The sequence below is a fragment of the Nelumbo lutea genome, chromosome 8 (assembly GCF_056320005.1).
Source record: "Nelumbo lutea isolate HS-2025 chromosome 8, American lotus-T2T, whole genome shotgun sequence".
In the NCBI taxonomy this organism is placed as follows: Eukaryota; Viridiplantae; Streptophyta; class Magnoliopsida; order Proteales; family Nelumbonaceae; genus Nelumbo; species Nelumbo lutea.
The window spans coordinates 6,694,494-6,710,402 of NC_142691.1; the positions used below are offsets into that span (position 1 = coordinate 6,694,494).

Sequence of the window (15,909 nt, forward strand, 5' to 3'; positions counted from 1 at the left end):
CACGCACCGTACAGTGGTTGCCCATCTAGGGTGGCTTTAATGGATACCGAACAGAAGGTCTAGAAAGGGTCGTATGTGGAATCGGCAGGGCCAGTTCAGGCAGTGTTGGTGGCGTATGTGGCGGTTGGCAGTGCTCGCAGTGACAGGTACGAGAAGATCGTGGCAGGGGCATTGGCGGAGAAGAAAGGAGCAATGGTGGGACAGGAAGGCATGGCACGGCTGTTGCGGAAATCAGTATCGCCACAATGTGATTTTGTAATATTCCACTGCAATTGGGCTCCCTCCCTCAAAATATAAAAAGCCCTGTTAAGCATTATTGATTTGGAGGGGTGAAATCATTTCATATCAATTATCTTCAAACGCTGTACCAAAGAAACTTCTCTCTCCACTCAGGCAACGTCTCCTCGATATAATTGCTTAGCCGAACTTTATCTCTCTCCAACATCTCCTCCTGTCTTATTTCCGATAAATACAGAGTGTGCCGAATTGGAACAGCTCCCGACGAAAACCCGATGGAGTCTTTCAAAAGAATGAAAGAGTATCAGACGGGATAATGGAGGGGAGGGGGAGTGGGGGGGGACGGTGGATTTTTTTCCTGCTGTCGGTGGCTTATGCGTCGGTGTGCAATGAGTCGCCGATGGATGCTTGGGTTCGGTGGAGGAGAGTCAAAAAATGGAAAGGAGCGTAAAAAACGGCCAGTTCAACCAACCGAACGACGGATAATGGAGAATGTTTCCGTTAATTCGCAGTTAAGACGGATGAGATGATATGTTCGCCTCTCATTCGAGGGTGCACTCGTCTAATGCACCATGGGTGCACAGAATGTAGGCGAGGGGTTGGTGGGTGGATTAGGAAAGGGAAGGCTTGGTGGAGGAGTTGGGCGAGGGGCACTGGATTAGGAAGGGTCGAGCTGGTGACAGCCCTGAAGTAGGTGGGAATGAGGAAGATGTCATGAACCTTGCCTCGCAGGGTGATGGGGGTGCGCGTCGAGAGAGGGAGAGAGAGAGAGAGGAGTAGAAGTTGTAATATGGAGCGGCTTTAGAGTTGGAAACCAGTGGTTTTATCACCACACGGGAAGAGATCGAGAGGGAAGGAGGGAGTAGAAGTTGTAGATGTGGAGCGGCTTAGGAGTTGGAAACCGGTGGTTTTGTCGTCACATGGAACCGGTGGTTAGCGATTGAAGAAGTGGTTGTCAATGGCCTCAGAAGCGAGATCTTGCTGCAGGCAAAACACCTCCGTCTCGAGATCAACCGCTTGAGCGGCGATTACTTGCAGAGCCTCTTGTCTTCCCTATTGGTGGCCCCATCCACTAATTGAAGAAGTAGTAGAGACAGGGCCGCTGTAAATTGCCGGAAAAATCAACCTTCGATGCCAAGCCCATTCATGCAACTTTTTTCGAAGACGAGATCCATATCCTGACTGCCTTCGGACTAGAGGATTGAAGTTCTGGAGCAAGAGTTCGGATTGCAAAGATGAGAAAACCAAGCTTCGCCGGTCCTTCTAGATAGTTGTAAGAGGTCAATTGTGAGAAAGGATGTCAACTGTAAGTTGTAACCCAAGTATCCAACTAAACAATGCTATACATGAATGTTTAACCACAACTTAAAAGTATTATCATTAATCAGTAAATAAAATTTTCATCAGCTGGATTTTATTTTGAAAATTTGATGAATAATGGAGGAAAATTTTAATATTTTGTTTGTGTTTTTAGCATTTAACGTGATGACAATTGTCAAAAACAGTAGGGGTGATTTAAGACAATAATTAAACAATAAAAATATAGTTTGTCAATTAACTAAATAATAGGGGTAGTTTAAGAAATTTGCCCAAAAAAACTTAAGGGCTACATGTAATCTAACTAAACAATGCTATAGGTGAATGTTCAACCAAAACTTAAAATATTATCATTAAATTAAGTATTTTATTAATATTAATGAAATGAATTATCTATGAAATCCATTAATCCATATTTATATTAAAAATGATTTTTAATTTTTTTGATGATTTGTATACGATATGTATGTTAGAACTTCTTATGGAGCTAATAATTTTAAATTATGATTATATATTTATATAATTCATTAATTAATATTTTAATTTACAATAAATAATAATATATTTATTATTTACAAAAATAAAAATAATTAGTTTTGTCATTAAAATATAATAGCTGCACATCATGGATCTTCTATATTCTCATGAATCTAATACAAATTTTAATTAATATATTTTTATAGTTATTAATTAATAACTTACCAAGGGCATAAGGTTTAATTAATATATTTTTGTAGTTATATTTCACAAGGTATATTTATCAATTACATTAAAGATTTTGATAACATTAATGATATTAGGTGTCTCACTTTATCATTAGTTTACTATCATGTACTTTGAGAATTATTAATATTTAGGTCCCGGAACTTTCATTTGTGGCAAACTTATATTCTTAGATTTCAAGACCCTCTTCTTGTGATTATAGTTCAGTCATTTTTTAACTTTTATGAGACTATTTTACCCCCTTTTTATTGTATCTCAAACTTAAAATTTGAACTTTTCCTATACTTTTTTTTTTTTGCTTTTTTTTTCCTTTTATTTGTTTAAGAGAGAGGAAAGAGAAGAAAAGAAGTACAATGCAGTTGAGAGAACTAAAAATGATGAATTCACATCTGTGTCCCATAGAGGGCATCCCACAACATATTCCAACCGTGTATTGAGAACATCTCCCACTGACAACTTCGGGAGATGTTCCCAATGCACATTGAGATGTGCATGTGGGGGTGCAATGTGATCTCAAAAACAATCTTTTAAAAGTTCAAAATTGACTACATGCTCATAATGGAAAGGGGTTTTTAGATACTTGTTATACCACTTGACCCAAAGGCCTAGCCACCATATGATATGAGTAGAGGATTTTTATTTTTTATTTTTTTGGGAAAATTCTTAATCATTACCTTGTACTTTGGCTACATGCTCATAATGGAAAGGGGTTTTTAGATACTTGTTATACCACTTGACCCAAAGGCCTAGCCACCATATGATATGAGTAGAGGATTTTTATTTTTTATTTTTTTGGGAAAATTCTTAATCAATACCTTGTACTTTGGCTCGAGCGACTATTTGGCCCCCAAACTTTAAGATGTGACAATCCATTACTCAAACTTTCAAAATGCAACAATCTAGGGTCATTTAAATTTCTTTATCAACCATTTGATCAAATCAGAACCAATCGTCAAATTTTTCATCCCTTTTAATTTTTCTCTCTAAGAGATAATCAACCAAATAGAAAAACTAAACAATAACGATTTGTTAAAAGAGAAGGAGAGAGAGAGAGACCTCCGATACTCCCCTACAGTGGGTGATCGGGGTCTGATCGATTTAGGGGTGGAGGAGCCCTAAACCCGCCCCCTGAACCAGTTGCAAAAAAAATAAAAATAAAAACACCAAAAAGTAATATCGATTTACCCAATATGCCCCTACTGACGTGTTGGGCATATCAATATTTTGAACCTTGGAGGTGGGTAACTGCAACGACAACATCAAAAGGGTGTTGATCTCCATGTTGATCTTTCAAGCTCTTTTACCAAATCAGTTGAAGCTTCATCTGATGGGGATTTAGGTGAGACAATGAAATTGGATGGGAAACCAAGACAAAAGAATTAGGCCCGGCTAGGAGCTAGAACCTTGGGCACGCCACATCTATACTAGGGATTTACTTGACACAATTCTCATTAGAATATAAAAAAACAAGAATGATGCAATTCCAACACCATCCAATGAATGGGTTTGTCAGAAAATATCTCATTTGTGGTGTTTGTGACAGTGAACTTGGGCTTTGTGAAGAAGATGGTGAATAATGTGTTTTATTTTTAAGGATAATTTTGATATTTTCAAATTTCTTAAATTGTACATGAGATCACATAATTCACGTTTTTAAAGGGTAGGTAATGGATTGTTACATTTTAAAATTTAGGTACCAAATTGTCACTCGAGCCACGAGAATTTTCCCATTTTTTTTTCATGGGGTTACATAACATAACAAGAGCGTAACCCATCCCCTAACGCTGGTGGCAGTGGGATTGTAAACTGATAGAACGAGCCAGAGATCCCACCAACTGAGCCATCGCATCTGCGCCCCACAGAGAGATGGGATGTTCCATATGCACGCTGAGATGTGAAAGTGGAAAGCCAGTGGGGCGCGAATGTGAACTCCCATCGTTAACACAGTTAACACCAGATCAAGCGTTTAATGTAATGGAAAGTAAAAAGCCCGGTTACAGCCGCGAGCGAGCAAAGATAGAGCGCGATGGAGACGATGGAAGGTGTGAACTCTCTACCTCCCCCGTACATTCTGCAACCACATCGTTTTTGCAACGAGGACATACTGTTCTGTATAGATGTCGACCTTGAATCTCAAGTGGAAATGAAAGTTGCAGGCCCCAAAGGCCGACCCTTTACGAGGCTGGATTCTATCAAACAGGCAATCATCCTCTTCGTTCATTCCAAGCTCACCATCAATCCCGAACATCGATTCGCTTTCTCTTCACTCGGCCAATCCTTTTCTTGGGTACTACTCTCTTTCCATCCTATTTAGACGAAATCTGTTCTAGACGCTGTGATTGTTTTCTAGTGATTATTGTGCATCTGGAAACAGTGATTTAGAAAAGAAATGCGAAAACTAATTGTCTGGAAATTTTAAATCGAATTACAGTTTTTCTCTGAGAATTTTGATGGCTATTTCCCAAATTGACCGGTGGTTCATGAAATTGATCATTTCTGCAGCAAAACTGTTGTTAGTCAGACTTCTATAAAATCCTCGTTAGTCTTCTTGTCAACATCCTCTTGTAATTTTGATGGGTCTAATCCTAGTAGTTGTTGGACTAGTTGGAAATATCCAAAGATTGATGTTTATTCTTGTAGCTCCAATCTTTTATCATTTTGGTGGGGTTTATATAGCTGAGGAAAGTTCCCTCTTGTATATTTTTCAAATTCTTGAAGGTGCGGAGGGAATTCAGCAATGAGGTCGAATCTGCAATTGCTGCCACCCGGATGCTCTTGGCTGAATCCTCATATGGTCATGCTGACCTCACACAGTTATTCCGGGTAGCAGCCCATGAAGCAAAGAAATCACGTTCGCAGGGTCGGATATTCAGAGTGGTGAGTATTGGATAATGTTTAATTTATTTTCATGTATTTACTGACAATGTTATGGAAACATCCTTACCTTGCTTCGCTTGAAATTGTACAGTAAAAAACGTTGGGAGTGAGGCAGTTTTGAAGTTTAGTGTCATTTATTATTTGTATTTGTTTCTTCACTATGTTTCTCTTCAAATTCTTGGTTCCCTTACATGTTAATATTTCTGATAGCAAACTTGTTTACAACCTCTTTTCCTTTTTAGTAATTTTAATTTATTGATTCCCTCATGGTGCATGGTTTCAACTCAAAGAGCGTGATGCTGAGTATAATGAAATCATCCCCAAAGTTCCAAATACTGTAGGTGGGCATCAGTGTTCTGAAAACCTTTAACTAGTAGGTAGTTATTGTCAGTTTCTCTTTCTTCTGGGGCATGGGTGTTAAATGGAATAGAATATGAAGCTTGAAGCTTATATCAGTTGTGGAGCTTTTCTTATCCCTTAGAATACATTTTTGAATTTCAAATTTTTTAATGGTAAAGAGAAAATTCAATAAAAGGAAAAATGAAGCAAGTAATGGTGATAAAGAATCACTGGAAAAAAAAATCATAAATGCCCCATTTCGAAGAAAATAACACCACCTTTTGTATTACACCAATCCCCTAATCAAATTCTTTAGGCACTATATTATACTAGTATTCCATCATACCTTTTGTACTACATCAATCTCCAAATCAAATTCTTCAGGCACAACATTATACTAGTAGTCTAGTACCCCATCATTCACTGGAGGAAGACACCAATCAGCACAAAAAAACAACAACAACAACAACAAATACAATCTCAAATGATTCCTCACAAAAATAACCTCCTTCAAATCTGACCTCAAACATCCTACTAATATCCGCCTTTCTCTGATAGAATAACTTTCTCTATGCCACCAAAAAGAAGCCTGCCATCTTGTAACCACCACAAAATGAATTTCCTTGTAAACTGTGCTAATCAAATACTCTCCTTAACCTGCCTTATATTATTCTGTGGTTGTAAGATGGTTTGGTCATGTGCATAGAGGACCATCAACAGCACCCATAAGAAGATTTGATTTGTTACAAGTTGAAGGGGCTAGAAGGGCAACGGATAGACCAAAAGGACATGGGTAGAAGTATAAGAAGTGATTTAAGCACAAATAAATTAACAATGGATATGGCATTGAACAGAACAGACTGGCAAAATACCACTCATATGACCAACCCCATATAGTTGGGATAAGGCTTGGATGATAATGATGATGAATTTCAATATTCAGTACCCCTGGTCATGTCTCTTTCTCTAACTCATCTCTCTTTTGGTTAATCATTAGTGAGACTTTAACTAAAGGATTGTAATTAAGCAGTAAGACCACTACGAATCCTTACTCTTTTCTCTCATGCATCTCTTCTTCTTTGTTTTCTTTCCATTTTTATGAAACCTACCATTGGAGTATCTTTTGAGCTTTTGGTAGTTTTGCAACTTGAGCAACAAAATTGCCCTTGAGGTTCATTTTAGTATAGCATTTTCACAATCTCACCTTAGATTTTGTACTTGAATCATTTTTGGAATCAGAGCAAGTTCTCCTATTTCCTCAGGACTTTGCTTGTTATTAAAGCTTGTTGATTTCTTTTCGATTCTTTTTTGAGCATGTTCTGCGAATTTTCTGTGGCATTACCTCATCATTCTTCAGATATACTTTGCCCATTTCTCAACATGATCATACACCTCCATGCTGCAACCTGCCATTCCTCCACTTACCTCATTCTGCAACCCCCTTCATTCCACCAGTGACCTCATTTGCAACATCCTTTTGTTACCTCGTTTCATGAGCTCTAACTCTGCCGCTCATCTCATTCAGCAACCCCTTTCAGTCTACAGCTCACCTTATTCTATGACCGCTTTAATCTACAACTCCTTTAATTCCAAAACCCCTAACTTCCGCACCTTTCTTTACACCATGTAATCTCTCTCTCTCTCTCGATATATATATATATATTTATTGGCGACCATGTAATAGTTGTACATGTATATATATTGTATTGAATTTCTATACACACTAATAACAGGAAATTAACTAAATGAGTAAATGAAGTACAAAAATAGAAGAAATGCTGTGACAATATAGTGATAACTAGATAATACTATAGTGGAACGCATTATGCTCCTAAACAATAATGGGATGATTTGCTAATAGAACTAGTCAATCAAGTGCATCAGCTGACTTAACACATGGACACCATGTAACCATGTTCATAGACCAAATACCAGTAAATAAAACTGATGCTGATGAGGCCATAGAACAGGTAAGTCACTTGGCCCATGAAGTACCAGATCATGAAGGTACCAAAAATTCTCTACCATAACAATGATAAAGATGGATTACCCCAGACTGGTTATCATACACCGATAATTCTAGAAAATGCACTTCTACACGCACAAACAAGACCCCCCCATGTTGCCCTTGGATGCAAAACATGAAGGTCCCCTATGTTATTTCTCAGGAAAGAGGCTTTGTGGCCTTGTTGCACTCAAGGTTCATAGCCACAATCCATTCTTGACCCATAACCCTGAGTTCAAGCCCACTTGAGCTTCTTAGTAAGTCCATTAGTGAATAGTCCAGAATGAGGAATATTCTAGAAGAGTGTTCAGAAGATATTTATAGCTTTTGTCTTTTGTAGGAACCTCGTTCTGCAAACTTAGATTTCCTTTCCTAGCCTTTAAATAGTGATTTACCCCCATACCCCAAATTAGTGAAACTTTCAACATTTGAGCTTTGCAATTTGTTTCATTTTAAGGACGGATTCTTCTTCCCATTGGTTCTGGTGAGACTCCACTTTTCTCTTTTTCGGTGAAACTTCAACAAGAAATTTTGAATTTAGCAATGAGACTCTGTTAGCCATCCTTTTCTTTTTCTGTTCTTTCATTTTTAATGAAGCCCACCATTGGAGCGACTTCTGAGTGCTTGTATGCTCTGCAACCATCTTTGGTGATATCTTGGTTACCCTAAAAGCCACTAGAAATTCGAAAAATTTTAATATTTGTAGAGAAACATTGGTATTTGTTGGAAAAGCTTGTTCAGGACAGAAACAATGCTTCAAGCCCAAGATTGACTCTAGAAAGGGATATTCTTCACACTTGGGCATTTGCTATTTTAAGTTTTCTATTTACTATACCAAGAAGAGTTACAGTGGGATACTTGACATATCATTTGCAAATTGTTAGAATCCTTGTAATAATGCTTAGTCTTGTTGTAGATGTCAAAGCATTATACGATGCATATCATTTGCAAGTTTAAGAGCAAGGAGACTTTACTGTTTCCTATTTTTCAAAGTAAATACCTGATTCCCTACACCGAAAAAAGGTTGATACCTACTATTTTATCATTAAGCTGATACTAAAATATGTAAGTAGGTTCTAGTGCTGGGATTAAATTCAAAAAAAAAAAAAAAAGAAAAGAAAATAAAAAGAAAGAAAGAAAGTACAACGATGCCTTAGATGCTTTGTCATGTGATTGCTTTTTATCCACGATTACCTGCTTGTCACTTTAATTTGGAAAATGCTTTGAGTTATTTGTTTTCTCATGAATGCAATGTAACAAAATCCTCTTTCAGATCCTTGTATATTGCAGGTCGTCTGTACAACCACAGCATCAATGGGTTACAAACCAGAAACTATTCACATTGGATGTCATCTACCTACATGACAAGCCTGGGCCTGACAACTGCCCCCAGAAAGTATATGATGCACTCGTGGATTCTCTTGAGCATGTTAGCGAGAATGAAGGCTACATATTTGAGCATGGCCAGGGGCTTACACGTGTTCTATTCCGCCAAATGTGTATTCTGCTGTCACACCCACATCAACGGTGTATACAAGACTTTGTTGACATCCCCAAATCCCTCACAAAGAAGTCTCCAGCTGCTGATTCCGCACCTAGTGAAGAGAGTATTCCTGTATCCGGTCAATGATTTTCAAGCACTGTGGTATTGAATCTTATATTACTTTTAGTTCTTTGGTTTTGTAATGCATCGGTTCTGTCAACAGAAAGATAGTGTGTTTGTGGAGAACAACTATAACCTACCCCCCAACCCCTTAAAAATCTTATCCTGTATACAGTGGCTGAGACCTTGGAGGGAAGATATTTGAACTTACATATATCTATTCACCTTCTCATATGTGATATATTTTATTTCAGTACTTGTTCATGTTGATCACATTTTCCTAGTAATACTGATACTCAAGAACACATCAGAACCGATGAGGGGCATGGTGCACTCCACAGGATCACTATAGTTTCTCAAGCATATACGTTATACCCCTATCTCTAAAATTGCCTTTATAAATGAAACCCCTTCTGATTCAACCTTTTTTTATATGCTCATACTTCATATCCAGCTTTGAATGGGTTGCTTTTTCATGCAGCAAGTAAAGTGCCCATGTTAGTTCAGTGCTGGATTTTTGCTCTTCATTAGTATCTAGCATAGCCCATTTGAAGCTTTATTTTTTATTCCTCACAGAATGTTTCTAGGTGCCAAGTAGAAAAAATTACAATAGTTGTTTCTTTTACATGATTTTTTTTGTCAGTGCCATCCTTATACATGATTTAAATGAATGATGGGCTCACAGTAACCTGTATTTTCAGTGGATTGTTTGCCCTGCATCCATGATCAGATTCTGACGTTAATACCCGTATAAACGCCGCATTAACATATCTGTTCAAATTGACTTTTCGATACTCTGGGTCACACCTCCATCTTTACTTCTACAATGCCGACTGTAAATCCAAACAAACTTGCTACTGTGGTAGCCTCCTTTTTTATGTGGACGACGGATGACTGTTGCCATGAAGTTACTTGTTTTGATGAGTTCAAATCTCCGCCCCACAACGTCCCACAGCACATCCCTGCCCTGTATTGGGAACATCTCCCGATGATTGTACCAGAACGGATGATGTCATCATTGTGAGATGTTCTCAATACATGGCGGGGATGTTCTGTGGGATGTTGTGGGGCGGAGTTATGAACTCTGTTTTGATAGGTCGGTTGGTTTTTTCCTGTTGATGTTTAAAATCCCAGTGAAGGTTGGTAATAGATTGGAGAAGCTAATGAGAGATTTCCTGTGGGAATCGGGAGAGGAGAAGAGGGATCATAGAATTAACTGGGAGATAGTTTGTAGGAGTAAGACCTATGGTGGTTTGGGGCTTACACCTACTGATGTCTTGCCATTTTGCGAGGTCAATTTGGGAATGAGCTTTCTCCCTATTTGGATGTAGCCGGAATCACCCATCAGACGTGTAGGGCCTTTTTTCCCCTTCTTTTTTCAGGTGGTGGATAAAAAGGGGAAGAACAATGTGGAGAAGACTAAGGGCTGCAGTATGTTGGACTCTTTTTGTTGATTTTGTATATAGGATTGGGTGGATAAGTTAAAAAGTTCAATAGTATAATTTTTTTTTCTCTCTCTTCAAAGTGGTGGAATTTAAATCTAATTAAGTTACTGATATCTGAGGCAAAGAAAATTAATGATAAATATTTTACCAATCAACCCAATTTATTTCAATGAAGTTGTAAAATCTATCTAAAACCATGGATCTCCTGTAGAGTATAGACCTCCCAAATTTCAGGTTTGCGATGTCACGTACCCATTTTGTTACTTTCCTACGTTAGTCAGACCTGCACCTGATACAAAGTCCCACTAAGACTATAATACAGGAATTAATTATTATTGGTTGGAAAGCGTAAGACACGGACTCAGAGTTAGAGTAGAGGGGAACTGGGACGTAATCCAAATAATATTTTTTCGATATGTTTATTATCCGAATAGTGCACAAGACTTGATTCCTTATAATTGAATCTATTATTGAAAATTGCAACTGCATCTTCAATTCTTTATGTTGTTGTGTAGGAGAGGTGCTCCAACTCTGTTTAGCTTTGATTGATGAACCTTCGAGGTAGGAGGGACCAGACAACAAAAACAAGGAAAGATTAGAAGTGATTTCAAAGCTTTAAAGCTGGTTTCTTAGCAGAGCCATGGTGTCTCTGCCCAGGGGTGTGCTTCTGTCTTCATCAATCTACAGTGGCCCTTTGTGGGATCTAGTGCAGACAAATGGGTGCTGTTAGAATCAAAATGTTGCTTTCTCACTTCCTTTTTAAGCCAAAAGAAAGTATTATTTCATACTTCAAACACTTGAGTTTGACAGTGGCAGAGAAAAAGAAAATCTTTAACCTGTCTGCAAGTAAGAATCATACAATTGGGATTCATGACCAAATGGAATGCTAAACTTGATGATGTAAGATTGATTCATCATTTTCTTCTTTTTCCCTTTACATGTGCCTAAAGTTACTACAATCCTTTTTCTTTTCTTTAATAAGATTTTGTTAGACTGTTACACAGAATGCTTTTAATTTGCTTTCTCTTATCAGAACCTTCACCAATACTACTTTGCCAAGGTCTTCCCCATTTTCTTTCTTCAAAAGCAACGAATATATAATAACCATTCTCAAGTATTTGACGCATGCATCATATGGGCTGATCATCATCATCATCATCATCAAATGGACCCCACAAAATCGATCTAATTAGATGATCTTGATCACCAAACAGTAAATTCACTGCAATAGTTAAAGATTACTACTGCAATTTGCAAAGCTTCACTCTCAAGGTTGACCGAATGTTCACCACCACTCGGGGCCATCCCTTTCAATCACTATCTGTAAAGTGCAAGTGCATGAATTTGGTTAACTAATAACCACCCATTACTTTACAGTTTCCATACAGATCATGAGCGATGGAGCTCAGAGCTCATCTGGGTAGAATCTCCATGTCAGGCACATGCAGGTGGGGGACACCTCGGGTTAGTTTGCTTTTTATTCTTTAAAAGACACTAATCCGACAAGACTACACCTCATCCGGCCTTTTAGTGAATCTTGGGGTAATCTATAGACTATAATAATACCTAACCACTAAAGAAAATGTAAATTATTGATCTGAGATGTTTTCTCAGATCGCTGGGAGCCACCTCTTGACCTGCTCTCAATACCTTTTGTCAATTCAAGCAATTCAAGCAATTCAAGCAATTCAAGCATCCCGGGGTCCTTGAATTCCTGGTGCATAAGACTGCTTCATCGGTCATCACCAGATTTTAAAACTGAGTAGAATACAAGAGAACTGTATCAATTGAGATGGGAATCTGTGTATCCACTGCTTCTGCAGAGACCCACGAAGTTGATGGTGGCAATGAAAATCTGGTGCGCATCCAAGATGCTCTACAAAATAACAGAATTCTTAGGCTTGATTCTCTTCATTCTCAGCAAGGGAATAAAGGACCGAACCAAGATGCTGCCATTCTCTACCAGGTACATTCATGGGCTGGGTTCTCTCAGAACAGGCGGTTTTGTTGATCATGAACCCAAGTTTCTTACTTTCTTTTCCAAGTTCCTTAATTGTTTTGTTAGTTGTATTTCGTTTTCTAACTGGTAGTTGTTTTCTTTTAGAAACGGTTCTAGTTCTTGAAAATATTGCTTAGTTTCTACCAAAAATCTTTTTGTTCATGATATGATCAGTTGGGGAATGTGGATAATTTGCTTCTTCTGCTCCTTAATTTCTGATCATTTCTTGGCTTATTCTAATAAAACTTTGGGTCCTGACCCTTATAACGCCTCGATTCATTTCAAAATGCAGGGATACGGAACAGAAGATGGAACTTTTTGTGGGGTGTTTGATGGGCATGGAAAGAATGGCCACGTAATAAGCAAACTAGTCAGAAATCGGCTGCCATCGCTCGTACTAGATCGGAAGAATGCTCTCTCAGCTCTGAATGCGACTGTTAACCAAGGCTACGGAGATCAAGAGGACGAATTAAGCGATGATTTGGTGCCAAACAAGACATTTCATGAATGGAAAGAAGCCTGTCTTAGTGTTTTCAAGGTGATTGACAAGGAACTTAAGCTTCATGAGAACTTGGATTGCTCTTGCAGTGGCACCACTGCAGTAGTCATCATAAAACAGGTTTGCTTTATTTGCTTTGTTTACATTTCCTTTTCAAATCAACATACAGTTGTTCACTTAGTCTTGGGGGCATTTGATTTGTGATTTTTCAACTTAACAAAAAACAAACTAAACAGGCTGAAGATCTAGTTATTGTGAATCTTGGTGACTCAAGGGCGATTTTGGGAACCATGACTGAAGATGGATTGGTGGCCGTTCAGCTGACAACTGACTTAAAACCCAGCTTACCCAGTAAGACCTCAGACCTCTCTGCACGCACAATAATGCTTACTCGATTAGTTGAGTAATGGGTATTGGGTATTAATAAATGGCTGCTGCATGTGATCATGTAGAAGAAGCAGAACGAATAAAGAAGAACAGTGGCCGAATATTCTCACTGAAAAACGAGCCACACATTCAGCGTGTGTGGCTGCCCAACGATAACTTTCCTGGCCTCGCCATGACACGAGCTTTCGGAGATTTCAAGCTAAAGAATCATGGCATAATTGCCATCCCGGAGATTACCCATCATCGTTTGTCTGTGAATGATCAATTTCTTGTTCTTGCCACCGATGGGGTAAGGCAGCTCTTGACATCAACAATGAGTTGGAAAGATTTGAGACCCTTTTTTGTTCATGGCGTTTGACTGATAGCATGTGTCGGTTGATGTAGGTATGGGATGTGCTTAGCATCAAGGAAGTGACATCTATTGTGTGGCTTGCAAAGAGTGAAAAGGAAGCTGCAAGAGCAGTGGTAGATGCAGCTGTTACTGCATGGAGAGGCAAATTCCCTACTTCAAAAATGGACGACTGCACTGTTGTCTGCCTCTTTTTACAGGAGAAAAGTCAGAAAATGCAATTCCAACAAATCTTACCTAAAGAGAGGTGACCTTTGCATTTTTTTTGCACAAGCCCAAGGTTGAGACTTGAGGGATCTATGCTGTTGCTGCCATTTGGTCAGATAGCCATGCCATGACATCATTATTATTATTTCTTAGAAATGTCATGGGCCTCCTTCCCCTGAATGGATTGATCATGATGAGCTACTGACAGTCACATTGCTAAGCATATATATATTACAGAAATACACTAGCTAGAAATTGATTGCCTAGACTCGAAATTCACTACACAACACCAAGAGAAGCTTCATTAGCTACTACAAATCTCACACCTTAACACACTCAAAGCTTGCTCTTTTTTAATTTAGTGTCCCTGCCGCATCCTGTATTTGCTTAAATGCCTATTGATGGAGCGCGATCCGGCTGGTCTTAGCTGTCCGTTGCCTTGCTTCTGAATTCGGGGTAATAGGAAACCTGAAACGGAAGAGATAGGAAAGCTCCGGGGGGAACCCGGTGTAGAGACTCCGAAGCTCAAGTTAGAATCCTTCAAAAGCAAGGTAATACCAGGTAGCGCAAAGTTTGCATACCTCCGTTGTCGGGGGGCAGGGGGCTCTTATAGTCACTTCGCGTACTCGTCCCGAGGCCCTTGTCAGATCGGGTATGATTACCCTTGCGCTTGTCAACTCGGCCGTCATCCCTTCTGGTGAGACAGAACCGTCACTGCCTAACCGTCTAACTGGAGATGGCGGCGTCAGTGGCGGTGGTAGGTGGCCGTTTAGAGTGCTGCTGTCAAAACGTCAGATCCCAAGTCAGTCAGGCGTGGCGCCCTCGGGCACGGACTTCCCTGGTGTCAGGCATGGTACGACTTGTTTGGTTTTGGTGCCTAGAAGATGATGCGAAGTGCTGAGCGAGGTGGTCTTGAGCTCGGAGGTATCCCGAACTGTAACAAGGTGGGTCAGTTCGGCGAAATGTGTCCCGAGCTGTTACAAGGCAGTTCGGCGAAGTCTACCCTGAGCTGTTACAAGGTGGTCAGTTCGGCGAAGTCTATCCTGAGCTGTTATAAGGTGGGTTAGTTCGGCGAAGTCTATCCCGAGCTGTTACAAGGTAGTCAGTTCGGCGAAGTCCATCCCGAGCTGTTACAAGGTGCAGTTCGGCGAAGTCTATCCCAAGCTGTTACAAGGTGGGTTAGTTCGGCGAAGTGTGTCCCCTTGTTCCCGCCTAGGCTTAACCCCTTTTGTCGAACTGTCGTTTCTGCCACGTGTCTCATAATAAAGAGGTCGGGCTAAATCTTCCTTCATCACCTATAATTCAAATTTGGAAAGATCAAAATATGGCCGTCTACGCACCTTGTTGGAAATCGAATCCGTCTTCTTTGTTTAGTGAGAAATTAACATAGATTATGATTGAGGAGCAACCCAAGATGAGAAAGGACGATAGGGGGACTCTCTTAAGCGACTAAAGGGGACAGCCAGTTCCCAATTCCCACCTATTCGGTAGCATCTCACCAAAGGTTAAGTTTAAGACCCCGTTTGGGAGGGCTTTCGTGTTGATTGAGCCACGCTGAAAAACAACTTCTCCAGGAAACCCTCGGCTCATGTAATCGTATTTCAGGCTTTTTCAAGTTTTTTATAAACACTGCTTCATGGCTTCCGTGGAAGGCCCATCTTGCACCAGAAGACGCTCCGTTTAAACCCTCCCAAATGGGCAATAATTGTCTAAACCACAGAATAGATGCTTTATGTGGCAGCACCAGAATGTGAACATGTTACCCTTCGCATACACGGAGGACCTGCAAAGCCTTGAAGCGTGAGAGCATGTTTCCCACACTCGATGGCAAACCAAAGAAAAGGCTTATATTCAGTGTGATGCAGTCCTCCAACCTATATCAACCTAAAAAAATGTAGGCATGAGAAGATGGGTGGATCTTC

General features: G+C 39.5%; 2 protein-coding genes across 3 annotated transcripts; both read left to right on the top strand.

Annotated features, from left to right (window-relative positions):
* The first annotated feature begins 4,071 nt into the window (after positions 1-4,071).
* On the top strand, positions 4,072-11,559 carry LOC148842419 (BRISC/BRCA1-A complex protein). 2 transcript variants are annotated; one of them, XM_088957707.1, is made up of 4 exons: positions 4,231-4,564; positions 4,996-5,154; positions 8,772-9,143; positions 11,062-11,559. In XM_088957707.1, the coding sequence occupies exons 1-3, from the start codon at positions 4,304-4,306 to the stop codon at positions 9,126-9,128; spliced, it is 777 nt and encodes a 258-aa protein (XP_088813833.1). In that variant the 5' UTR covers positions 4,231-4,303; the 3' UTR covers positions 9,129-9,143; positions 11,062-11,559. The 2 variants fall into 2 exon arrangements, with proteins under 2 accessions (XP_088813831.1, XP_088813833.1); XM_088957705.1 differs by lacking the exon at positions 11,062-11,559 and having other exon boundaries at positions 4,072-4,564; positions 8,772-9,357.
* A 499-nt stretch (positions 11,560-12,058) lies between these two features.
* On the top strand, positions 12,059-14,253 carry LOC148842420 (putative protein phosphatase 2C 72). The gene is made up of 5 exons (XM_088957703.1): positions 12,059-12,512; positions 12,838-13,164; positions 13,281-13,395; positions 13,497-13,720; positions 13,816-14,253. Exons 1-5 carry the CDS (start codon positions 12,339-12,341, stop codon positions 14,029-14,031), a joined length of 1,056 nt encoding a protein of 351 aa, XP_088813829.1. The 5' UTR covers positions 12,059-12,338; the 3' UTR covers positions 14,032-14,253.
* Positions 14,254-15,909: the final 1,656 nt, after the last annotated feature.